At 39.5% G+C, this 27,354-nt stretch overlaps 1 protein-coding gene and 1 pseudogene across 8 annotated transcripts in view; both read right to left on the reverse strand.

Annotated features, from left to right (window-relative positions):
* MOCS2 (molybdenum cofactor synthesis 2) overlaps nt 1-17,923 on the reverse strand; it is a 34,774-nt gene extending 16,851 nt beyond the window's left edge. For 3 of the 8 annotated variants that reach the window (XR_002647976.2, XR_016392644.1, XM_022597721.2), the window contains exons 1-6: nt 16,693-17,809; nt 15,394-15,538; nt 12,320-12,447; nt 11,614-11,764; nt 10,620-10,743; nt 8,625-8,727 (exon numbers count right to left, since the gene is read on the reverse strand). Coding sequence is in view for 6 of the 8 variants with exons in the window: in XM_022597721.2 (XP_022453429.1) it covers nt 8,662-8,727; nt 10,620-10,743; nt 11,614-11,764; nt 12,320-12,447; nt 15,394-15,491 (567 nt within the window). In the remaining 2 variants the exon portion in view is untranslated. The other 5 variants (XM_089908845.1, XM_089908848.1, XM_089908843.1 and 2 more) reach the window with 5 other exon arrangements.
* Nucleotides 17,924-21,017: 3,094 nt separating this feature from the next.
* On the reverse strand, nt 21,018-22,770 carry LOC111186785 (elongation factor 1-alpha 1 pseudogene; annotated as a pseudogene).
* Nucleotides 22,771-27,354: the final 4,584 nt, after the last annotated feature.

The raw sequence follows: 27,354 nt of genomic DNA on the forward strand, positions 1-27,354 counted from the left end.
AGACTATAGGAATTCCTGGAGGAAGGGCATTCTAGACAAAGAGACTGGCAAGGACTCTTAGGGAGAATAAGCCTGCCACAAAGCACCATAGCAAAGCAGGGAGCCTGGTGCAAGAGAGGAGATGAGAGGGGCAGGCAGGAGCCCGATCATGTAGGCTGTAGGTCATGGTGAGAACACTGAAGTTCTAGGATGTGATTACCTATCAGAAGGTTCAAGTAGGATGATGAAGTGACCTAAGTGGGAGAAGGAAGGGGGACTGTCACCAGGCCACAGCAACAGTCCAAGAGAAATGGAGTGGTGGCTTGGATGACAAATGTAGCAGCAGAAAAAAGAAATGAGTGGATTCAAAAGATATCCAGGAATTGTTTTCTAATTCTCCAATAGGTTCATTCAGGGATCTAAGATCAAGATTCAAACTTCTGGCTCCTTAATCACTATTTCTCAAAACATGCTGAAAATACAGTGGCTCAACATCATATCTAAAGGACAAAAATATCCACAAAATCACAAAACACTTCATTTGTTGACCATCTGCTATTACTTTCATTCAAAGATAAAATTCTTTAAATTTTGCTACCTGTTAAAAAACTTGAAACACAAGTAATCTGAGTTTCCTACTTCTTGGGTGAATTTACATAGGCTGTCATACAAAGCCACAGTTCCAAAGTGACTTTAAACATTACAATCCACTTAAAGGCCAATTTTTTTAGGTTACTCTTCTAATTAGTGAAGCAACTAAGTTACGGGTATAAAAAGGCTATGTCAAAGTGATGCTAGCCCCTTATTACCTCACCACCAATTAACACTGCCACACCTAAGAAACTGGGGATCAAAGACCCTATTTAAATCCAGTGCAATGCGCTAAAAACTGTCAGGGATGTTCCATCCCAGTTTTAGCATGCCCCAGATTAACTCCTTAACCTCTGTACTGGAGACTTAAAAGCATAATAGTCTGTGTTCCTGACTTAGAACAAAACCTACTCAAAATTAAGACATGATTCTTTAATAAAACATGCATAGAGAATACTTTATGTTCTTTAAATATTTAATTACCATCAATAAAGATCCTCTAAATATTTGAGTAGAAAAATCCTGAAATCCACATATACCTCATACAGACATATATGACATAATAAACAACATATGAACAACATGGGTGCAAAATCCCAGGAGTATCTGGTGGCCCAGTAATCTCATGATACTGTGCTTTCACACAGAATGTAACTGACTGTCGTCCAACCACCTGCCCCTGTTCTCAAATAGGAGCAGGACAAAGTTTGGTGGGAGGGAGGCAGGCAATGAATTCAGAAAGGGTAAGGTTGAGACCAGGCAGACAACCCCATCTCAGTAAAGGAATAGATGGTGGAGGATTTGTCAGCCTTCCCACGATTCTTCTGGTCCAATGTCTGAATAGGTGAAGGAATAAACACCAAATAAGCAGGAGATTCCTAGTGTCCATATGGCTGTTCTATAGGTCCCAGCCAAAGACAGGATGCAGGATCTTCCCCATGGTATCTAAAATTGGCAGACAAAGACCACTGGTGGGTGCCTGGCACGGAACAGGCATTCAGTATTTGTTGAATAAATGAATTCCTTAGGTAAAAAATGCTTCGCTAGATGTCACTAGTGATGTTACTGAAAAAAAAATCTTTGGGTATGAAAGTATAAGTCTTTGTTCCCAAAATGCATAATGAAAATTTTATGATGATGTCAACTGCCCAAAATTATGCCAATATATTATTACTTTAAAAACTATATGGAGGTCAGATCAAGATGCCAAAGTAGGAGGACATGGAGCTCACCTCCCCTGACAAACATATCAAAATACATCTACATGTGGAGCAATTCACACAGAAAACCAACTGGAAACTTGGCAAAAGAACTCCTATACAACTGAAATGGCAAGAAAGATTTCCACATAACTGGGTAGGATGGAAAAGAAGCATAAAGTTGGGGCCTCCGCCCCTGGAAGGGATCTGAAAGGAAGATAAGGTCCGATAAGGTCCGATAAGATAAGGTGAACCCTCCTCCTGGGGTGTGAGCAGGCTGAGCCACAGACTGGGCATCCCAGTCCCGGGGTCCTACACAGAGGAGACAAGCCTGGTTGGTTGCTGGGAAAACTGCTGAGGCAGACAGAAGGGCTGGAGAAGCCTAAACTCTGTTCTTGAGGAGTGCACGCATGCTGGCTTGCCAACAATCAGGGTGGAGAGGGCCTTGCACCGGTGGCTGCCACCTCGCTGCACTCCCCAATCCAAGCAGGGTGAACACCCTGGGACCTGCTCACTCCACAGCACATCTTGGCACAAGAGCTCAGCCAGCCGGACCCTGGGAAAAGATTCATTCTTGCTATGCATAGACAGTCCGGGGGGCCAGGGGTGATCCAGGTGGGGCAGCAACGGCCACTGTAAGCACATGCACAGGCGGTGCCACTGGAACACGCTGCAGTCAGTCTCCCGCCCGAGCAAGCACCCTGGCCTCACCCACTCCACAACTTGGCACTGGATCTGGGGCAGACAGGTCCTGGGAAGACTGCCACTGAGGCAGCCCAGACCTCTGGTGGCAGAACAGCCACCTCAATTCCTGCAGCCACACGCCCCAACCTCCAGCCCCAGCTTAGCAAACGCTCCGGCCCCACCCACTCCAAGCCACAGCCCTGCACTAGATCTGGGACAAACACAATGGGGGAAGAGATGGAACCTTGGGCTGTGTGTGAGCAGAGCCATAGACACCTACACAGACACCACCTCGGTCCTCTGTGAGCTCACAGGCCTCACTTGCTTCAGCACTCCCCTCCTTTGGGGCAGAGCACACACTCAAGGGGAAGGGAGCCTGATTGAGCCTGACCCTCAGAGCTTCTATTCCAGCAACTGGGGGTCAGACTCCACCCTTATCAGTGTGGTGATAGCCACAGGGCAGAGAGGAAGTCCTGCCTCACACCCTGCACAGGCTTGAGATCCTCCGACGCCAACCACACCCCCTATCAACGTGATAGTGGCCAGCACACTCTGAGGGAAGACGTGGCTGGCATCCATATCAAAACCAGCCCCTACACCCAAGACTTTGGACACACACAGTCTACACAGGGGTGCTCCCACATAAAAACACCCCTCCAAGACCAAAATAGATAACTTTCTCCTAAGTTCATAGAGACAGAGAAAGTTAAGTAAAATGAAAAGGCAGGGGAAGTAGCACCAATTAAAAGAGTAAGAGGAATTCCCTGAAAGAATAAATAATGAAACAGAGTTCATCAGTCTATCAGACCCTGAGTCTAAAAAGTTGGTAATAAAAATACTAACTGAATTAAGACAGATTATTGCTATAAACACAGAACACGTTAAGAAGGAACTAGAAACCCTAAAGATGAACCAATCAAAAATAGATAATTCAATTTCGTAGATGAAAAACAATCCAGAAGCAATGAATAGACAACTAAATGACACAGAAGAACGAAAAAGTGATCTGTAAGATGGAATAATGGAAATCACCCAATCAGAACAGCAGACAGAATGAAAAATTTAAAAACATGAAAGCAACATAGGAGATCTATGGGATAATATAGAACAGGCCAACCTACACATAACAGGGGTTCCAGAAGGAGAAAAAAGAGAGAAGGGGATCAAAAATGTACTTAAAGAAATTATGGCTGAAAACTTCCCAAACCTGAAGAAGGAAACAGATATCCAGGTACAGGAAGCATGGAGGCTCCCAAACAAGATGAACCCAAAGAGACCCACACCAAGACATGTCATAGTTAAAATGGCAAAAGTTAAAGATAAAGAGAGGATTCTAAAGGTAATGAGAGAAAAACAGAGTCAGTTACAAGGGAACCCCCCCTAACATCCTAAGCTGATTTCTCTGCAGAAACTCTGCAGACCAGAAGGGAGTGGCATAACACATACAAATTCCTGAAAGGGTAAAACCTGCAACCGGTGATACTCTACCCTACAAGACTATCACTTAGAATAGAAGGAGAAACAGGGAATTTCTCAGACAAGCAAAAACTAAAAAAATTCAGCAATACTAAACCTACACTATAAGAAATACTGAAGGGTCTTCTCTAAATGGAAAAAAAGAATCTATAGGAAAGGGAAAATACCAACAGGAAAGGCAAATATAAAGTAAGGATTGAAGATCACTTAAATAAATCAGTACATAGATTAAAAAACAAACAGAAAATGTAAAAGCGATTATAACTACTATTTTACATCTTCATGCTTATTCTTTTACTGCTTATATAGTTCTTACTCCCCTCCTCCACATTTTGTGATCAAAATCACAAAATGTGGAGGAGGGGAGTAAAAATGTAGATCTTTTAGAATGTGTTTGGACTTGAATAACTTAGTTTAAAGCAAGTAGATATAGTTATGGATCAACATACATGAACCCCATGGTAACCACAAATCAAAAACATACAACAGATTCACAAAAAAGCAAAAAGAAAGGAACTCAAGCATACTACAAAAGAAACTCACCAAACCACAAAATGAAAAAGAATAAAGTAGAACTGGAAAACAAGGAATAAAATGGCAATAAGTACATACATATCAATAATTACCTTAAATGTCAATGGACTAAATGCTCTAATCAAAAGACATAGGGTGGCTATTGTATAAAATAACGAGAAACTGCAATATGCTGCCTAAAAGAGACTCACTTCAGGGCAAAAGACATACCAGATTGAAAGTGAAAGGGTGGAAAAATATATTTCATACAAATGGAAATGACAAGAAGCTGGGGGTAGCAATACTCATATCAGACAAAATAGACTTTAAAACAAAGGCCAGGGGCTTCCCTGGTGGCGCAGTGGTTGGGAATCTACCTGCCAATGCAGGGGACATGGGTTCGAGCCCTGGTCCGGGAAGATCCCACATGCCGCGGAGCAACTAAGCCCGCGCACCACAACTACTAAGCCTGTGCTCTAGAGCCCACGAGCCACAACCACTGAAGCCCGTGCGCCTAGAACCTGTGCTCTGCAACAAGAGAAGCCACTGCAATGAGAAGCCTGCTCGCTGCAACAAGAGAAAGCCCGCCCACAGCAACAAAGATCCAACGCACCCAAAAATAAATAAAATAAATTTTTAAAAAAATCAAACAAAGGCCATAAAAAAAGACAAAGGAGGGTATTATATAATAATAAAGGGATCAATACAAGAAAAGGATATTACACTTGTTAACATATACACATCCAATACAGGAGCACCTAAATATATAAAGCAAATACTAACAGACATGAAGGGAGCAATTGACAGGAACACAGTAACAGTAGGAGACTTTAACAGCCCACTGACATCAAAGGACTGATCATACAGACAGAAAATCAATAAGGCAACATAGGTCCTAAATGACAAAAATGACCTGCTGGACTTAACTGATATGTATAGGACACTACATCCAAAAAAAAAAGCAGAAAACACATTCTTTTTAAGCATGCATGGAATGTTCTCTTGGCTGGACCACATACTAGGACACAAAACAGCCTTGAAAAATTTAAGGCGGTAGAAATTATATCAAGCATCTTTTATGAACATAATGGTATAAAACTAGATATCAGCTACAGAAAGAAAAATGAGAAAAACACAAAGATATGGAGACTAAACAACATGCTTTTAAAAAAAAACAGTGAGTCAATGACGAAATCAAAGAAGAAATAAGAAAATACCTGAAGACAAACAACAATGAAAACAACCTTACAAGATTTATGGGATACAGTAAAAGCAGTTCTAAGAGGGAAGTTCATAGTGATACAAGCCTTCCTCAAGAAACAAGGAAAATCTCAAATAAAAACTTATCACCTAAAAGAATTAGAAGAAAAACAAACAAAGCTCAAAGTCAACATAAGGAAGGAAATAATAAAGATCAGAGAGGGAATAAATAAAATAGAGATCAAAAAACAATAGAAAAGATCAATAAAACCAAGAGCTCGTTTTTTTTTAAAGATAAACAAAAGTGACAAACCTCTAGGCAGGCTCACCAGGAAGAAATGAGAGAGGACTCAAACAAACAAAATAATAAATGAAAGAGGAGAAGTAACAACTGATACCACAGAAATACAAAAAAAAAAAAAAAATCATTCAAAGCAATCTACAGATTTAGTGCAATCCCTATCAAAATACCCGTGACATTTTTCACAGAATTAGAACAAAAAAACCCTAAAATTTATAAGAAACCACAAAAGACCCAGAACTGCTAAAGCAATCCTGAGAAAAAAGAACAAAGCTGGAGGTATAACCCTTCCAGACTTCAGACTATACTACAAAGCTACAGTACTCAAAACAGCATGGTACTGGCACAAATACACACACATAGATCAATGGAACAAAATAGAGAGCACAGAAATAAACCCACACACCTATGGTCAGTTAATCCACAACAAAGGAGACAAGAATGTACAATAGAGAAAAGACAATCTCTTCAACAAGTGGTGTTGCAAAAGCTGGACAGCTATATGTAAAACAATGAAATTAGAATATTCCCTCACACCATATACAAAAATAAACTCAAAATGGTTTAAAGACCTAAATATACGACATGACACCATAAAACTCCTAAAAGAAAACATAGGCAAAATATTTTTTGACATAAATCTCAGCAATTATTTTCTTAGGTCTCCCAAGGCAAAAGAAATAAAAATAAACAAATGGGACCTAATGAAAGTTAAAAGCTCTTGCACAACAAAGGAAACCATCAACAAAATGAAAACCTACGTAATGGGAGAAAATATTTGCAATGATGCAACTGACAAGGGGTTAATATCAAAAGTATATTTATAAACAGCTCATATAATATTGAAAAAACAAATGACCCAATCAAAAATTGGGCAGAAGACCCAAACAGACATTTTTCCAAAGAAGACATACAGATGACTAACAAGCACATGAAATACCATTAATTATTAAAGAAATGCAAATCAAAACCACAATGAGGTATCACCTCACTGAGTTATCACAGTCAGAATGGCTATCATCGAACAGTCTACAAATAATAAATACTGGAGAGGATGTGGAGAAAGAGGAACGCTTGAACACTGTTGGTGGTAATGTAAACTGGTGCAGCCACTATGGAAAACAGTATGGAGGTTCCTTTAAAAAAACTAAAAACAGAAGTACCACGTGATTGAGCAATTCCACTCCTGGGTATATATCCAGAAAACATGAAAACTCTAATTCGAAAAGATACATGCACCACAATGTTCACAGCAGCACTATTTATTACATAATAGCCAAGACAGGGAAGCAACCCAACAGATGACTGGCTTAAGAAGATGTGACATATACACACATACACATACAATGGAATACTACTCACCACACACAAAAAACAAAATCACCATTTGCAGCAACATGGATGGATTTATGGAATCTTATGCTTAGTGAAATAAGTCAGACAGAGAAAGACAAATGCTATATGATATCACTTATATGTGGAATCTAAAAAAATAACACAAATGAATCTATATACAAAACAGAAACACTCACAGACATAGAAAACAAACTTATGTTTACCAAAGGGGAGAGGATGAAGGGGAAGGACAAATTACGAGTATGGGATTAACAGATACGAACTACTATACATAAAACAGATAAGAAACAAGGATTTACTGTATAGCATAGGGAATTATACCAAAATCTTGTAATAACCTATAATGGAATATAATATGCAAAAACCCCCAAATCACTATGCTGTACACATAAAACTAACAGAATATTATAAGTCAACAATACTTCAATTAAAAAAAAAAGAACTATATGGAACTTATATACTAAGATCTACCAAGACAGTATATAGGTCGACCAAGCAAAAACTGGACCATTATTTAGTATAAAGATTTTGCAGAAAACATAACTTTGTTAATGATAATGTTGCTTAAGCTAAAAAAAACTATCTGAAAATACTTTACCAAATAATATAATTTCCCCTTTTAATTGGTTGTGGGTACAATTTTATAACTAACATTATAACACAAAGCACCCTTGCTGCTAGTCTGCCTTGTTTTACAATTTAATGCTAATTTATATATTGATACAATACTAATAACTAATAAAATATAATAAGTATTATGGTGAGATTATTGATTCTGAAATACTAGAAAGCTTCATATGATGAAATACCTTAGGTATTATCACTGAATTTTTAAAAACAGGATATTGCTTTTAAACTTTTAAAATCATGTTTATTTAGCTTATTTTAAAAATATATAAATTCTAAAAATATACCATACCAAGAGTAACCGATAAGGACTTTTTACACCTTCCAGTTCTGCCTACATTCCCAAAACTCATCCCTGACACCAATGATATCACTGGGCATAGGGGTAGGGGGTTGGGGGCAGCCTCTGAGACAGTCACTGAGGAGAGGCCACACCTCAATGTGAGTCAAGTTACAGTTAGAGCTTAGTCATAGAATAATATGTCTACCACAGGCATCTTTCCTTAAATTTAAATTATTCTTCCATTTTTTTCCCTAAAGCCTTTCTTTCCTCTATCTCTAGTTCCCGAAGAAGCCCTCATCCTAAACACTCATTTATTTATTTTTTTCTCTCTTGTTCCACTGGTGTAACATACGAGTTTATGTTCAGTAAACTATCTTCTGGAGAAGAGAACTCAAAACATGATCAAAGAATTTACCAAGTTTAAATTTTAAGACTCTAGAAGCCTGAGTGGTTTAATCACTGGTTGCCCAGAAGCATTCTTTGTTTCTTTTCCAAGATGATGATTCTTCATACATTTCCTAAAAAGCAGAACGATAGTAAGAATTTAAAGGAGAGCATTTTAATAAACGCAAATATATCTGAATACATCAGGCAAATGAATATCACAACTATTTACATCTGCTCCTCTTTTAACAATCCGATGGCCATTTGCATAAGGCATTAAGAGCAAACAAACGAATAAACGTGCTCCCTACACTCAAGGACTCAGTCAAGTAGGAGAAACGACAGACAAGAAGCCTTAACAAGACAAGGGGCAAACACAGAAAGGAATAAACAATTAATTCCACTTGGGATCATGACAGGAGACAGCCTGGGCAAGGTTATGTATGGAAGATGGAAGGTCTTTCAACTCTTTTTTCTTTCCAGACACACCTACTACTTCCACATTTCTAAATATGCGTTTCCAAAGGCCAAAGGGATATTTCCATTAGCTTTGAAATTAACAGACGACCCCAAAGGTTCCTAAACAGGTCTGAGCTGCGTGCTGTCGGCAAACACCCTGTAAGTGCGTGCCCTACCCACCTGCCCATCCCTTGCCTGTATCACAGATGATCTCAAAGCACAGGCTGAAACCAGAACCAGACTAGAATTCAGATAATTTTTGGACAGAAGGGGAATAAGAATATATCACTTTCTCTTCTCACTCTCTAGTCAGGTTCTATTTCTGCAGGGGTAGAAATCCAAATTCAATTATCCTCTGAACACCTGTACACCCTCCCACCCTCTACACACAGAGAAGTAAATAGAAAGCCCAGCCAGTTCTTGAAGCATCACAATGGGTATACCCCCAACTCCTACCCGCTCCCTTATTTGGGGGGCCTACCGTCTCATCTACTTTGTCAGCTGGCTGTCCATTCTTTGCTCCAAGGCAAAGAATCTCTTCCAGCCAGGCTCACAATTCATTCTGGAATACTTTTCCTACCTTGCTCTCTCCAGGGTCTCATGGTCTATCAAAATTGTGGCAGCCTTGTTCACAGCAAAGCAACCAGATATCTGAGCTTCACTAAGACAGATTCCTTTCACATATCCTATCCTCTAATCCCTAAGTATCCCCTTATAACAATGGGTTTCAGTTTTTATCCAGAAAATATGGTCACTAAATTTCACAGGTGCTGGTTCAGAGTCCAATTTGCTCATTTCACCACTGGTCCTTCACTCTGGCCTTCTGCTGTACTGGGCAGTGAATCCATTCCTCAGCTTTGCTATCAGCCACAATGCTGTGGGCAATTTGAGGCTCTTAAGTGTAATTACACATTTCTGAGAATACAGAGTGATCCCACTGTTGAGGTTACTACACCAAGGGAGAAATCAAGGAGCTGGGCCTTTTCCTATCTTCAGAATGCTCTATTTAAGCAGGGACTTGTTTGCTTTTATTGATGGGTTTGATGTATGGATGGAAAACAAGCTAGAATTTCCTACTTAGGTTTTTTAAGTGCACTTACTATGCATTTTCTCCAAGGAGGCAATATCCCACTTTTCTTTTCCTAAAATGAAGGAGTTCTAGGAGAAGGCTCTCTTGCCTTGAGAAGTCTCTATTTTAGCCAGTGACTACATAGCCATGCATTATTCCTGCTCTCCAAAGGAAAGACCCTCTAACTCAAGGGAATTCTAATATAAGGGATAATACTTCATATATGAACACCTGGAACGTTCTAGACTAGGAATTCTAACTGTTACCACTTGTTGAGGTCTTCTCCAGGCCATGCATTCTTTGGGGCACATATTTTTCATGCTTAATAAACCCTGGAAAGGAGATTATTACATAAACATCCTATTTCCTAGAAAAAGAAAACAAGATTCTATAAAGTCAGGGAAGTACATACTCTGTATGTACTCTTCTTCCTTGTTCTTTAAAAATTCCTAAGAAAAATCATGTCCAAAGACAAAATTAGATATTTTCCTAACTTACCTTTTTCCATATGGGCACCTTGGCTTTTAAAGTATCAATGGCATAGCTCACAGCTTCGAGGGAGGCAGTCCTATGGGCTGAGGACACAGCAATGATAATGCTTGCTTCTGACACTGGAACTAAGCTTTAACAAAATGAAGGAAAAAATTCATCATCTCCTCTGAAGGTACATGTTAAGAAATCTACTAGACATGTGAAAAAAAAAAAAAATTCCAGGGAAGCATTCCTAGAGCTAAATATCCAGTTCTGTTTTACCTAAACACCGCATTTAGTTAGAAAACAGTAATTCATCCCAGTTGCATTTAGCAGGAAGTGCCAAGCTTGTGACTAATCTGTAAGTATGTATCCACTAAATTTATCGAATGGGCAACAAGATGAAAAGTACCTCACTGATTCAACAAATATCTCATCAAACAAACAAGGCACAGTGCCAGGTAATGCCTAGAAATACAAGCTAATCGCATGATGAATATAAGGTAGAATTTAAAGTATTAAATAGCAATGAATAGTAAATAACAGAATTGATAACATTAATAAAATTATAGTTACCAATAACTAATAGATGATAGATTTAGTCCCATTGCTGGGTTCTTTTCAAAGCCTGGAACTCCACTCTTCTTAGTGATACAAAACAGCAAACTAATCTAATGACCTTAAAAGGCTTTTACATCAAAACAATCTCAGACTGTCATATAAACAGGGTACAGACTACAAAACAGTTCTGAAAAGGTCTCATGGCCTTGAACACACATCAGCACAGGCTGTTGGGCACAGGGCCAAAGAATCTTGCACATTTGGACTTTGTTACAGCATCAGCCATTCTCCAAATGTTACAATGTAACAAGCAGCCTTAAAGGCACTGTCTGCCAGAATGATAAACAAACCTCCCTCTCAGGGTAACACAGGATGCCAATGAAGGATTCCAGAATCAGAATTAGTGCAAAGGCGGAAAACGACTACACTTAAACTTTTAAACTGATAAAGGAAATCATACCCAAGCCGATGGAACACTGCTATGTGTTTGACTGGCCACTTCTTTCTAATGTCACTACAAATTTTTCTGACTTCATTTTCTGCCATTGGTAGATATGCTTCATACTCTAAGCTAATGACTTTTTTCCCTTCGAAGTTATTCCTTGTAGTTCCTAAAATTAAAAAAAAAATTACAAAATAAGCTTTCTTCCTACAGTAGAAAAAGCACACTAATAGAATAAAAAAGGATTATTTTTGAATAGACAAGTAGCATACCAATTTGTATAAAAATTACTTTGAAATTTTCTAAACACAAAAACTTGATTAGAAAATCAAGATAATCATCACAAAGATGAGGAAATAAAATGACACTGATTAGCCAGGTTTACTGAAAACATTCAAATGACAAACCAGTATATATTCCCTTTGTAACAATTAGAATTTGACCCTTAAAAGGAAAATATTATGTTCCCAGGATTACCAGAATTCTCTCTGCTAATAATGACTTGTAGTCTACTTTTTTTTTTTTTTGGCATTTAACATATGTTAATTTGAAGATTACTAACACAAAACAAGAACTAAAAAAATTTCTACTCACCACCATGGGTAATCTTGGCTAACTGCTCCGTATCTTAAAATCCTCTTACTATTAACACTGAACATGAGAAACACCTGCTAATTTCTACTGTCCTGTATAGTCAATAGATGCTATGAAAATTACAACTCACCTACAAATAGGGATATTGCACCACAGAATGGAGAAATCACCAGCTGTGAGACTTCATCTACTGAAAGTTGCTCAGATGTGAATTTTATTATATCTTTTGATTTCTCTTCAACTTCATTTATATCTTTCCTGGAAATAAAATATTACCAAACCTTAACATTGGTACTAGAGTAAAAACACCCAACTTATAGGCTATGTTTCAATTTATATATTTTTTCTACATTAGATGCGTTAGGAGGCATGATTTGATCTGAATGATAAAAATAAGCAAGTGTAAAGTTTGAGCAAAACTCAGGAATTTTACAAATATCCCTAACGAATCAAGCATGATATAAAAAGGAACTTACCATTAACATGATCACTTAAAATGAAATCTATTTCATTTGCCAACATATTCCAAACTCTGGAATTGCTACTCTTATCTCCTGCATCCACACACACATCACCTCTAACCACTGGATTACCAAGCACCACACCCAGAACTGCCTTTTTCTTTACCCAAAAAAGGAGGGCAAGCAGAATGATGACTCCACAGGAACTGGGTTCATTTCACAATCAGGCACAACCTCAGTTAAGTAACTGAGGAAATAAAGGAACTGACTGCACGCCTATTCACCAGATGCTGTAGAAGTCCTTTGCCATGCATTTCTCATTTCATTCATCAAGCGTTTATTTCGTACTCACTAAGGGTCAGAGACTAAGCCCACACACTGGATACAGACCAGGGAACAAAAGACCTGGCTCCTGTGCTCAGGCACTTATGCTAGAGGAGGAACAAAGCAATAAATAGGAATTATAAATAGGGATAACTTATGGAAACAAACAGCGTTCTAAGACAGAGCATGGGGGCTGGGGAAGGTGTGTTTAAGATAAGAGGACCATGCTACTGAAAAAAAACCATTCAGATGCTACTGGATTCCAAGATGCTTCAACCTCCTGTACATGTCACCTGAGCTTCTTCCAATTCATCTTGCAATACAATATAGGTAACCCAAACATCGTCTATGAACTTCAGACCACACTGAGTTCCCACAACTTGATTCTATAATAACATAGATTCTAAAACTGCATGTTACAAACCCTGTCAAACACACTCAAATCATACACAATGTTGCTGAGTATCTTCCTAGTCTTCCCAAAGAACAGCTCTAACCATCACACACAAACACACACCTATGGCAGCCCATTGTTTTCTGAATAAATTACAAGATCAAAAACAATAGTATTTTTCTATATCATGGTGGTGATATGGTGACCACAGTTTCCAAATAAAACTGAGATACATATCTAATGGAGAATTCTATTATTTCCAAATAACAGGACTAAGAAAATCCAACCTCTATCAATGCCAGGCAGTTGGCTTTACAATATTTATTCTTCACTTCTGAGGCACTACCCTCCAGAAGAGTGGGGAAGAAGTGGGTGAAAAAAATAAGTAAGCATCCTTGGCTTGTTCTTTTCTTTAATAAAACCGAAGTTTTGTCATCCAATATTATATTTACTTGATTTTGGAGAAAAACACTATCAAATTAAGGAAGTTTTCTTTCATTCCTAACTTATAAGAGTTTTCAATTAGGGATGATTATTAATTTCTACATTATTTATTTCTCAGTTGACAAATTAAGCCTCATTCTGTCTGCCTCTCCAGACCATACTAAGAAATGTTCCTCAGTATGGAGGAGCCTTAAAAAACTAAAAATAGAACTACCATACAACCCAGCAATCCGACTACTGGGCATATACCCTGAGAAAACCATAATTCAAAAAGAGTCATGTACCACAATGTTCATTGCAGCTCTATTTACAATAGCCAGGACATGGAAGCAACCTAAGTGTCCATCATTGGATGAATGGATAAAGAAGATATGGTACATATATACAATGGAATATTACTCAGCCATAGGAAAAAAAACGAAATTGAGTTATTTGGAGTGAGGTGGATGGACCTAGAGTCTATCATACAGAGGGAAGTAAGTCAGAAAGAGAAAAACAAATACCATATGCTAAAACATATATAGGGAATCTAAAAAAAAAAAAAAAAAAGGTTCTGAAGAACCTAAGGGCAGGACAGGAATAAAGATGCAGACATACACAATGGACTTGAGGACACGGGGAGGGGGAAGGGTAAGCTGGGACAAAGTGAGAGAGTGGCATGGACATATATACACTACCAAATGTAAAATAGATAGCTAGTGGGAAGCAGCCACATAGCACAGGGAGATGAGCTCGGTGCTTTGTGACCACCTAGTGGGGTGGGGTAGGGAGGGTGGGAGGGAGATGCAAGAGGGAGGAGATATGGGAATATATGTATACGTAGAGCTGATTCACTTTGTTATAAAGCAGAAACTAACACACCATTGTAAAGCAATTATACTCCAATAAAGATGTTAAAAAAAATAAATAAAAATAATAATGGGTTAAATTTAAAAAAACAGAAATGCTCTTACACATTATCCTACTCAGACATGGCTTACTTTATTTGGAAAGATGGAAAGATGACATGGGTCCTAGAGCCACTAGCAATATAACTATAATAATAAAGCTGTTTTTTTATACCTGGAAAATGGTAAGCGTTTTTCAGGAAGAGTGATCTTTTTACTTTCCAGCTATGCAATTTTTCTACATTTCTCTGTGCCCAGGAGAGCTATTATCCAGTATTAATAAGCATATTTGTGGAAAACTACACAGAGAGTCCAATAATAATCTGAGTTCAAATGTTGGCTCTGCCACTTATTAGCTATGTGATCTTAGACAAGTTTCTTAACTTCTCCCTCCTGCAAAATAGGAGTATTAAAACTCCAGTGTCTAGCGCTGTGCCTGACACAAAATCTCAATAAACCATGTTAAATCAATAGAATGAACAAATCAAGAGGACATTAAACTGCTTACAACACAACTGATGCAGAGATGATAGGTATTTATAAGTCCATCTGCGCAAATAAAGAGTTGCTGCTTTACCAAGAGTTGGTGCAGACAGCCTGACAAAGAGTATACAGTTAAAGGAAACCATATATAAGTTATTATCTGTATGATCCTTCCCCACAAGACTGGCTAAGAAAAACCTATCTCACATACCCAGGTGGCTCAAAAGCACTATCCTCCACTAATGGGGGGGATAATGGCAATTTCGTCTCCTGATTGAAGCAGGAGGAGCTGATGTCCAAGCTCGACATATTCTTGACGAACAGCAAATATCACCTGATTTCTGATGTCAGCCAATCTGAAGGGAAAAAGGTATAATTAGATGTATCAATGCTGTTAGACCCCAAATCTCCTCAGCTGCAATCAAAATTACATAAATATTACTTTAGCTGCAAAATCACTAATTAAACTCATATTTTGCAGAGAAAGGATATATCCACTGAAGAACATACTTATTCACCACAAAGAATGCAGTAAACTGCTAACAACTCTTTACTGGATGTTGGGTGTCTTGGGGAATTAAAGAAACAAACAAAAAAACACTAGACTGGAGACAACATTCAGACCAGGTCAGAAAAAAAAAAAAAGGACAATTTCTTAATCAGTACATGCCCTCCCCAGGAGCTTTCCATCTAAGCATACAAGTATACTAAGTATACCCTGAAAGGTTCCAAAACACCAGGTGCCTCTCAGGTATAACGTTAAAGGTAAAGTAGGAAGAGGCCCCACTACGTTTCATTGATTATCAGGGCATTTTAAGAACTTAAAAAGATATGAAATCAAGAAGGAATAATTTTCTTTATGAACATACATTGTGGGCTGTCTTTTACCCAGCACTAAGACTTCCAAGTTAAACATTCACACAATTTAAGTGACACTACTAATATACCTTGAACACGTTCAAACAGGACACTTTTATATTTTGTTTCAAAAAAGACTCATTGAGGTACGAACAGCAGTAAAATGATACACTTTCAAGAACCAGAAAAAAAATCAAATATTGTAAAAACTCAAATTCAGCAGCAGCTGTTCGTTATCTTTCATTTTTCTTTCAATCTTAAAAATTTCTATTTTGAGTTCTCTAAAGAAGGGGCAGGACATCAAAGTTTAAAGCACACACTTTTAACAGAATACGTAATAATTTCATTTAATGTTACAAAAATGCAGAATCTACATTTTCAGTATTTTGTAAATTATAAAACCAAATATAATCATGTCCCTTTGGGAGTATCACAGCTCACTGTGCTTTTTAAGTAAAATATCTTTAACCTTTATTAAGGAATTTTGCATTTTTAAATACTAGAACTTAAGTTTTCAGGAAAAAATACAACTAATGATCCTTTTGACATTAAACATGGAAATCTAAGTTAACTTTTTACTTTTATCATTTACTCACACATTTTTAAATATTAAATAGTGTTAATCATATACATTCTGCAAATTTTTAACTACCCAGGATGGCGCGTTTCTATCTCATTCCACAGCTGCAATGCTTTTATTTCTTGTGGCACAGAAATGGTCTCTGAGCGAATTCCTGTTATTTCAGCACTTTCTGCAAAATACAACACTTCCACCTGAAAAGAAAGAATATGTTTTTAACAATAACAACCCACAGTCCTTTTCTGACTGTCCACGCTGGGTTTTGTTTTTCAAATGTATTACTTTAATCAAAGACACTTTTTATAAATTAGAAAAAATTTAAAGTGCCTATAAAAATTTCAGCATACCTACAAGCTCAAATTTTGAAAAATTTTTATGTTTTAAGTACAAGTCAGACTAATTTCCAGATGCTTTTTAGTTTTATAAATGTTATGTGTGCCACAACTAAAATCCTAACAATATCTTCTTAGAAACCATGAGGTTGGCCTTTAACTGACATAAAATTATAGCACCCTTTATACTTAAGCAGTGAACAAATGTCTGAATCAAGAGATGAATTACACAAATAAATGAGCAAATAAATGAAAGACACGTCCTTCACGGTTGTCATATGACCTTTGATTCCAGTCTACATTACATTGAACCCAGCTGTCCAGGATTAAGTTACGCAACATACAAACCCTGATATTTACAAAGGCAGATGAGTCTGAAGTACAGGATAAACTTCTATTTCCTAGGACAAACCTATGCAGACAGCCTGGTATCTAAGGGATCCGACCAAGTAAAATAACCCACCTGTGAATGAAAGCAAATCATTCTCTACGAAATAATCAGAGGTCTGCAAATAATCAAGGGTTCGCAAATGCACAGATTGAGCACATTTCATCAAAGAATTCTTAGTTAAGGGCATTTCTTTCTATATTGAAAACTTGTCTTCTTAGAAACGAACAATCTGAGAAGCAAGGGCAAATATCAAGGGTGATTTAGAAACCAGCTGGTCTTCCAGGCCGTCACCTGCAGAACAAGCGTTCGCGGAATGGACTTGACTTTCGTTGGGGAGACCAGAGCAAAGCCTCCGAAGTCGGGAGGGCCTACCGCGGCGGTGGCGGTCGCCGGGGTCTGGCCGAGCAGGACCGGGTCTGTGGAGGGAAAAGGCGAGGACAAACACAAGCCCGGAGGGCTTCCCCATTCTTACCTGGCACCGCGACACCATCCCGCCAGCGAACCCCAGCCGGGTATCCCGGCGCGGAAGCCGAGGCGTCTGATCGACGCAGCGCGCAGGCGCAATCTGCCTGCCGTCCTCCCCGCCCCCGCCCACAAAGAGCATGCGCAGAGCTAGCTCCTCCCCGCTGTTCTCCCCGCTTCGTTTGCTAAGCAGGCTGCTAGAACTTGGTGTTCACTCGTGGAGATGGGTCGCGGTGGTGGGCGAGAGCTGTAGGTGTCGCTAAATGGGAAAAGGGCTGGCCACGCATGTCTTTAGCCTCAGCTGAGAGGCTGAAGTGTGGGAGAGCTGACCCCGGACTCTCCTGGACACCTGCCACCTCCCTTATAGAAGCTCGACTATTTTCGCCGCTCAACTGCAGGGTTCTCTTTAACACTTTATCTACTCAACCTTCTGCTTAATGATTACTGTTCCCTGAAGACTTAAAGCATTCAACGTATCTGAGCACTCGAACTGTATCACATTTACACTTTGCCTGCTTAGTAATTTGTCCACACGCCATCTAAAACAGCGGTCCCCAACATTTTTGGCACCAGGGGCCAGTTTTGTAGAAGACAATTTTTCCACGGAAGGGGTGTGGCGGTGGTTTCAGGATGATCCAAGTGCATTGCATTCATTGTGTACTTTATTTCTATTATTATTACATTGTAATATATAATGAAATAATTATACAACTCACCATAATGCAGAATCAGTGGGAGTCCTGAGCTTGTTTTCCTGCAACTAGATGGTCCCATCTGGGGGGATGGGAGACAGTGACACCCCAAGTGTGTTGCTAATGTCCAGTCTCCTCTGTGATCTCGTTTTGGTTGCTATCACTGCAGAAAACCCTGCTTCACAAAGACAGGATGTTGGAAATGCAAGCAGGCTTTTCAGTGCTTTTGTGGCAATCTCAGGATATTCCACCTTGACTTTAATCCAGAGCGTATGGAGATTTGAAGTTGTCTCAAACATAATTTTAAGGGCACCGTCATTTGCGATCTCAAGCAGCTGATCCTCTTCTAGCACGGACAAAGTTGATTCACCTGGCTTATTCACAAATGGGTCTCAGATCCATTCCTTCCCAGTTCAGGGGTCTTTTGTGGTTGGGAAGTAATGCTCAAACTCTTGAAAGCTGAGAAGAGTGATCATGCACCAGCTAGAAGAAAGAAGGCCCTGGTTCAGTCTCTCAAAATCTCTGCTAATGTTTGAAACATGTCAAAAATCCCAATGTTCACTCATCGCCCCCATAATTCCAGTTTGGCTTTGAATGCAGCCACATTATCTGCTGATTTGAACACAGTTGTTGTTCTCCCCTGACGTGACAGGTTGAGTTTGTTGAGCAGGTTGAATGTGTCACACAAGTAAGCAAGTTTTGCGACCCATCTGTGTCACTGAAATGTGCTGCCAGGGGTGACTGTTTTTCTAAAAGAAATCTCTGGAGCCGCTCTCGTAACTCAGAAACTCTGGCCAGTGATCTACCTCCAGAAAGCCATCTCACTTCTGTGTGTAAGAGAAGACGTGTGTGCTCTACGTCCTTCTCCTCACAGAGCTGCATGAACAGACATGAGTTAAGGGCATGTACTTTAATGTGGTTGATAATTTTAATCACATCCTGCAAAACGTTGTTAAGTTCAGGTGACATTTTCCAGCTAGCCAGCATTCCTCTATGGATGACACAGTGCATAGACTCACATTCAGAAGCGACCTCTTTGACCCGAGTAGTGAAACCAGAAGGCTGTGAAGTCATGGCAGCAGCTCCGTCCATGCATATACAGACACAAAATGACCAATTCAGTTTTCCTGATATGTAATCATTCAAAGACTTGAATAGTTCTGCAGCTGTGGTGTTGGTAACAAAAGTGCACATAACATATCCTCATGCACATCCTCCTGAAAAATAGATTACACAAAAACAAGCATTGTTGCCTTGTTGTCAACATCAGTAGACTTGTCAACCTGGATCGTGTACCACAGTGACTCATTAATCCTAACAATTGTGCCTCAATATCCTCTGCTATTTCATCAATTCATCTAGTTACGGTGCTAGCCAAAAGAGGAATACGTGTCATCTTTTGAACTGCAGCCTCTCCTAAAAGTTCATGACAAATGTCCTTAGCAGCAGGCAGGGTCAACTCTTCACCAATAGTAAAGGGCTTCTTAGCTTTAGCAATGTGGTTAGCCACTAAGAATGATGCTTTCAGGGCAGACACATTTGATGAACTTCAATAATTGCTTCTGTTATTTGTGTTCACACTTTTTTCTTTTGAAAAACTCCACAGGCTTGTCTTTTAATGCAGGATGCTTGACCTCCATGTGGTGAAGCAGTTTTGAAGGTTTCACGGCTTCCTTGGATAGCCGGTCGCCACATATTATACAAAGCTGGCTTGGAGAATGTGAATCACCTGTTGCAATGAACCTGTAATTTCAGTAGGACTTGGTATTTTCTTTTAAATGCAGCTTTCTTTTTGTTGGCAGTCTTAGAGTCTTCTGCTGTCTCATCATTGGGTCTTTCTCCCTTTTCAAAGAAGCTCTCCAGTGATGTTTGTTTTTTACACATTTTGCGTAGGGTTAGCTTGTGGGCTTACCAAAACTGTGACTGAGACAAGTGTGCAGTGCCGGAAAGAGGCGCAGATGGAAGTGGTAAATAAAATAATGGGTGGGCCAAGCGCAGACTAAAATAAGTGTCGGATTCTGACTTAAAGCCTGCCACCAGATGCAGCTTAATTGTCGTCGCTTGCCACTCACTGATAGGGTTTTGATGTGAGTCTGCAAGCAGTTGATTTACTATGGTCTCTGTGCAGTCAAACCTCTCTGCTAATGATAATCTGTGTTTCCAGCCGCTCCCCAGCACTAGCATCACTACCTCAGCTCCACCTCAGATCATCAGGCGTTAGATTCTCATAAGGAGCTCGCAAGCTAGATCCCTCACATGTGCAGTTCACAGTAGGATTTGCGCTCCTATGAGAATCTAATTCTGCCGCTCATCTGACAGGAGGCGGGGCTCAGGCAGTAATGCGAGTGATGGGGAGCAGCTGTAAATACACATGAAGCTTTCTTCTATCAGCTCACCCGCTGCTCACCTCCTGCTGTGCGGCCCGGTTCCTAACAGGCCACGGACCAGTACTGGTCCATGGTCCAGGGGTTGGTGACTCCTGATCTAAAATCTCCAATATTTTACCAACATATTTATTTATTTATTTATTTATTCCTCATTAAACTTTTTTAATGGGTCTCAAATTCTGTGACAGATTTTTGGTCAAGTTGTTTCCATTAAAAAGTACTGATTTTAAAAACTAATAACTTAAAACCGCCACACACAAAACAAATGGTCCACAACACATTCTCCTTTCCTTTTGAAGGTTTTACGATGCATTGTTATCATTAACCAGTCTTTTGCTATTAAACTTAAATGGCCAATTGAGACAAACAGTTCTGAGACCGTTCTTCCACCACTGATTAAGACTGGGGTGGCAGGTATTGGGGATAATATTCATTTAGCCTTCTGAGCTTTCTGGGCAGACTTGGTGACCTTGCCACCTCCGGCTGCCTTCTTGTCCACTGCTTTGATGACACCCACAGCAGCCGTCTGTCTCATGTCATGAACAGCAAAGCGGCCCAGAGGAGGATAGTCAGAGAAGCTCTCAACACACAAGGGTTTGCCAGGAACCATATTAACGATGGCAGCATCACCAGATTTCAAGAATTTGGGGCCATCTTCCAGCTTTTTCCCAGAATGACGATCAATCTTCTCCTTCAGCTCAGCAAACGTGCAGGCAATGTGAGCTGTGTGACAATCCAGCACAGGTGCATAGCCAGCACTGATTTGTCCTGGATGCTTCAAGATAATCACCTGAGCTGTGAAGCCAGCTGCTTCCATCGGTGGGTCATTTTTGCTGTCACCAGCCACATTGCCACGACGAACAACTTTGACAGACACGTTCTTGACATTGAAGCCCACATTGTCCCCAGGAAGGGCTTCACTCAAAGCTTCATGGTGCATTTCAACAGACTTCACTTCAGTTGTCACATTGACTGGAGTAAAGGTGACCACCATGCCAGGTTTGAGAACACCAGTCTCCACTCGACCCACAGGGACAGTGCCAATACCACCAATTTTGTAGACGTCCTGGAGTGGCAAACGCAAGGGTCTGTCAGTTGGGTGAGTTGGTGGCAGGATGCGATCCAGAGCTTCAAGCAGTGTGGTTCCACTGGCATTGCCATCCTTACGGGTGACTCTCCATCCCTTGAACCATGGCATGTTAGCACTTGGCTCCAGCATGTTTTCACCTTTCCAGCCAGAAATTGGCACAAATGCTATTGTGTTGGGGTTGTAGCCAACTTTCTTAATGTAGGTGCCGACTTCCTTTACAATTTCCTCGTATCTCTTCTGGCTGTAGGGTGGCTCGGTGGAATCCATTTTGTTAACTCCAGCAATTAGTTGTTTCACACCCAGAGTGTAGGCCAGAAGGGCCTGCTCACGGGTCTGCCCATTCTTGGAAATACCTGCTTCAAATTCACCAACACCAGCAGCAACAATCAGGACAGCACAGTCAGCCTGGGATGTGCCTGTAATCATGTTTTTGATGAAGTCTCTGTGTCCTGGGGCATCAATGATGGTCACATAGTACTTGCTGCTCTCGAACTTCCATAGGGAGATATCAACGGTGATACCATGCTCGCGTTCAGCTTTCAGTTTGTCCAAGACCCAGGCATACTTGAAGGAGCCCTTCCCCATCTCGGCAGCCTCCTTCTCGAACTTTTCAATGGTTCTCTCGTCGATCCCACCACATTTGTAGATCAGATGGCCAGTAGGGGTGGACTTCCCCAAATCTACGTTTCCGATGACAACGATGTTGATGTGCGTCTTCTCCTTTCCCATTTTTGCTTAGGTTTAGCGGTGGTTTTCACGACACCTGTATCCTGGCGGCAAACCCTTTGCGAAAAAAGATAAACTCTTTTAAATTGCATAGTTATGTGGGTATAAACTAGGTGGCCCTCCCCTTGGAGCTCACAGTCCTGGATGTGAGACAGTCATAAACCAGTGATGGTAGATCAGTGCACCAAATGTAATACTAGGGGTACATGTTACATTTCATAGGGGTGGAAGGGGAGAGTGGCCGGTCACCTGAGGAGTGTGCTCTGGAAGTCCTCATGGAGGAGAGTGTTGCTTGAGCTAAATCTGCTGGAAAGAGCGGCAGCAAACAGCAGGGTGGAGGGTAGGGATGAGGGAATTTTACTAGCCTGTGCCAAGCCAGAAGAATATTAAAGCAGCATAACGAGGTCACAGAAGGGCAAAAAGTTGGCAAGGTGGGCAAGCCCCCTGCAAGGAAGTAGTGGGAAATGAGGCTGGAGATATCAAGTAGTAGCCCACGGCAGAAGAAATTGACAAGGACTGACACGAATGTATATTCTGGCAAAGTTGTCAAGGATAAAGAATTTTATTCCCATCCAGACAGAAAAACAGGGGAATGATGACAACGAACTTAGACTTGTCTGAAACATGTGATGCCAGAAGATGGTGGTGTGAAATATCTTAAAAAGGCTGAGAGCAAAAGCATGACCCAAATTATTACATACAGCCAAGCTGGTGTTGATAAAGGGCAAACTGACATTGCTCAACCCACAAAAACTCAAAAATACAATAACCAAGAGCTCTTTTTTAAAAATCTCCTTCAGCAAAAATCCAGTCAATCAAGAGGGTAATCAAACTTTAAAACTCAGTGATAAGGAAGTTAATGGTAAAAAAAACAAAAACTGGAGGAGAGATTTTAATCCCTTTAAATATAAAACAAAAACAATTGTGGGATTATGGTTATGGAATAAAATGTAAGTGACATCACAATATTAAAAAAATAATAATAGAAACGGCCCCAAATTGGAACATGTAGTTAACAAAACATTGGTTCAAGCCTCTTAATAGTTCTCACAGTCTTGTTAAGTTTAGAAGGGTATCTTAGGGGTGACTATGTCTTGTGAGTAGATAATCTGATGATTATTAATTCCTTCAGTTTCACTTCAGTTATTTTGTTGTAAATAAACTAAAAGTAAAAATAAAAGTGAAATTAGAGTAAAATTTGAAAAGAAGAAGTGTATATAGTATAATTGCATTACATATATATTATATATATATAACTTTAATGCCCAAAGAAAAGAGATGGAATAACATTCACCAAATAACAACAGTTACTGTATCTGGGTGGTAGAATTGTGGATAATATAAAAAAATATTTTGCTTCCTCTTGTAAATTTCTGTGTTGCTTGATTTTTAAAATATATTGAGGCCACCATTACCCTGACACCAAAACCAGAGAAAGATGTCACAAAAAAAGAAAACTACAGGCCAAAATCACTGATGAATATAGATGCAAAAATCCTCAACAAAATACTAGCAAACAGAATCCAACACACATTAAAAGGATCATATACCATGATCAAGTGGGGTTTATCCCAGGAATGCAAGGATTCTTCAATATATGCAATCAATCAATGTGATACACCATATTAACATACTGAAGGATAAAAAACATACTATAATATCAATAGATGCAGAAAAAGCTTTCAACAAAATTCAACACTGATTTATGACAAAAACGCTCCAAAAAGTAGGCATAGAGAAAACCTACCTCGACATAAAAAAGGCCATTATATGACAAACCCAAAGCCAACATCGTTCCCAATGGTGAAAAATTCCACTAAGATCAGGAACAAGACAAGGTTGCCCACTCTCACCACTACTATCAACATAGTTTTGGAAGTTTTAGCCACAGCAATCAGAGAAGAAAAAGAAATTAAAGGAATCCAGATTAGAAAAGAAGAAGTAAAACCGTCACTCTTTGCAGATGACATGATACTATACATAGAGAATCCTAAAGATGCCACCAGAAAACTACTAGAGCTAATCAATGAATTTGGTAAAGTAGCAGGATAAAAAATTAATGCACAGAAATCTCTGGCATTCCTATACAGTAATGATGAAAAATCTGAAAGAGAAATTAAGGAAACACTCCCATTTACCACTGCAACAAAAAGAATAAAATACCTAGGAACAAACCTACCTAAGGAGACAAAAGACCTGTATGCAGAAAACTATAAAACACTGATGAAAGAAATTAAAGATGATACAAACAGATGGAGAGATGTACCATGTTCTTGGATTGGAAGAATCAACATTGTGAAAATGACTATACTACCTAAAGCAATCTACAGATTCAATGCAATCCCTATCAAACTACCACTGGCATTTTTCACAGAACTAGAAAAAAAAAATTCAAAATATGTATGGAAACGCAAAAGACCCCGAATAGCCAAAGCAATCTTGAGAAAGAAAAATGGAGCTGGTGGAATCAGGCTCCCTGACTTCAGACTATACTACAAAGCTACAGTAATCAAGAAAGTACAGTTCTGGCACAAAAACAGAAATATAGATCAATGGAACAGGATAGAAAGTCCAGAGATAAACCCACACACATATGGTCACCTTATCTTTGAGAAAGGAGGCAAGAATATACAGTAGAGAAAAGACAGCCTCTTCAATAAGTGGTGCTGGGAAAACTGGACAGCTACATGTAAAAGTATGAGATTAGAACACTCCCTAACACCATACACAAAAATGAACACTCCCTAACACCATACACAAAAATAAACTCAAATGGATTAGAGACCTAAAAGTAAGGCCAGACACTATAAAACTCTTAGAGGAAAACATAGGCAGAACACTCTTTGACATAAATCACAGCAAGATCCTTTTTGACTCACCTCCTAGACAAATGGAAATAAAAACAAAAATAAACAAATGGGACCTAATGAAACTTCAAAGCTTTTGCACAGCAAAGGAAATCATAAACAAGATGAAAAGACAACCCTCAGAATGGGAGAAAATATTTGCAAATGAAGCAACTGACAAAGGATTAATCTCCAAAATATACAAGCAGCTCATGCAGCTCAATATCAAAAAACCAAACAACCCAATCCAAAAATGGGCAGAAGAGCTAAATAGACATTTCTCCAAAGAAGATATACAGATTGCCAACAAACACATGAAAGGATGCTCAACATCACTAATCATTAGTGAAATGCAAATCAAAACTACAATGAGGTATCACCTCACACCAGTCAGAATGGCCATCATCAAGAAATCTACACACAATAAATGCTGGAGAGGGTGTGGAGAAAAGGGAACCCTCTTGCACCGTTGGTGGGAATCTAAATTGATACAGCCACTATGGAGAACAGTATGGAGGTTCCTTAAAAAACTACAAATAGAACTACCATATGACCCAGCAATCCCACTACTGGGCATATACCCTGAGAAAACCGTAATTCAAAGAGTCATGTACCACAATGTTCATTGCAGCACTATTTACAATAGCCAGGACATGGAAATACCCTAAGTGTCCATCGACAGACGAATGGATAAAGAAGATGTGGCACATATATGCAATGGAATATTACTCAGCCATGAAAAGAAATGCAATTGAGTTTTTTGTAATGAGGTGGATGGACCTAGAGTCTGTCATACAGAGTAAAGTAAGTCAGAAAGAGAAAACCAAATACCGTATGCTAACAAATATATATGGAATGTAAAAGAAAAAACAAAATGGTTCTGACGAACGTAGAGGCAGGACAGAAATAAAGATGCAGACATGGAGAATGGAGCTCAGGACATGGGGAGGGGGAAGTGTAAGCTGGGACGAAGTGAGAGAGTGGCATGGACATATATACACTACCAAATGTAAAATAGATAGCTAGTGAGAAGCAGCCGCATAGCAGAGGGAGATCTGCTCAGTGCTCTGTGTCCACCTAGAGGCGTGGGATAGGGAGGGTGGGAGGGAGGGTCAAGAGCATGGGGATACGGGGATATATGTGTATGTATAGCTGACTCACTTTGTTATACAGCAGAAACTAAAACAACATTTATAGCAATTATACTCCAATAAAGACGTTAAAAAAAGTAATATGTTTATTCTATAAATATTTATTGAGTGTTTATTGTTATTTAAGCACTGGGGATACACTGTGAACTATAAAAATAAGGTCCTTGCATCACGGAGCTTGCTTTCTAGTTAGGAAGACAGACTATATGTAAGAAAACAAATAAGGGTAGTTTATGATGAGTGATATGAAGGAAATGAGAAGGGGAGGAGCAGGGTGCACATTCGTTAGGATCAGGAGGGAATGAACATTGAGCTGAGCTGAGACCTGAAGCAGCAGAGGAGCCAGCCTGTGCAGTGCTGGGGGAAGAGCATTCTGGACAGAGGCAACCTGGCTTCGGGGTAGGAAAAGACTCAGCACATTTGAAGAATAGAAGAGAGGCTAGTGTGTCTGAAATATAAGGGAGAGAGCTTGGTGGGATGATTTTTAAGAGATTAAAGGGAATCTGAACATATAGAACCTGGGAGGTCCTGAAAGCCAGTTTGGATTTTATTCCGCTTTCATTAGCAAGACACACACACACACACACACACACACACACACACACACACACACGCTTTTTCAGATATGACTGCATCTGCTTGGAGCCATTTTTGAGG

The sequence above is a fragment of the Delphinapterus leucas genome, chromosome 3 (genome assembly GCF_059928025.1).
Source record: "Delphinapterus leucas isolate spDelLeu-1000000601 "Yukka" chromosome 3, BTC_Dleu_Yukka2, whole genome shotgun sequence".
In the NCBI taxonomy this organism is placed as follows: Eukaryota; Metazoa; Chordata; class Mammalia; order Artiodactyla; family Monodontidae; genus Delphinapterus; species Delphinapterus leucas.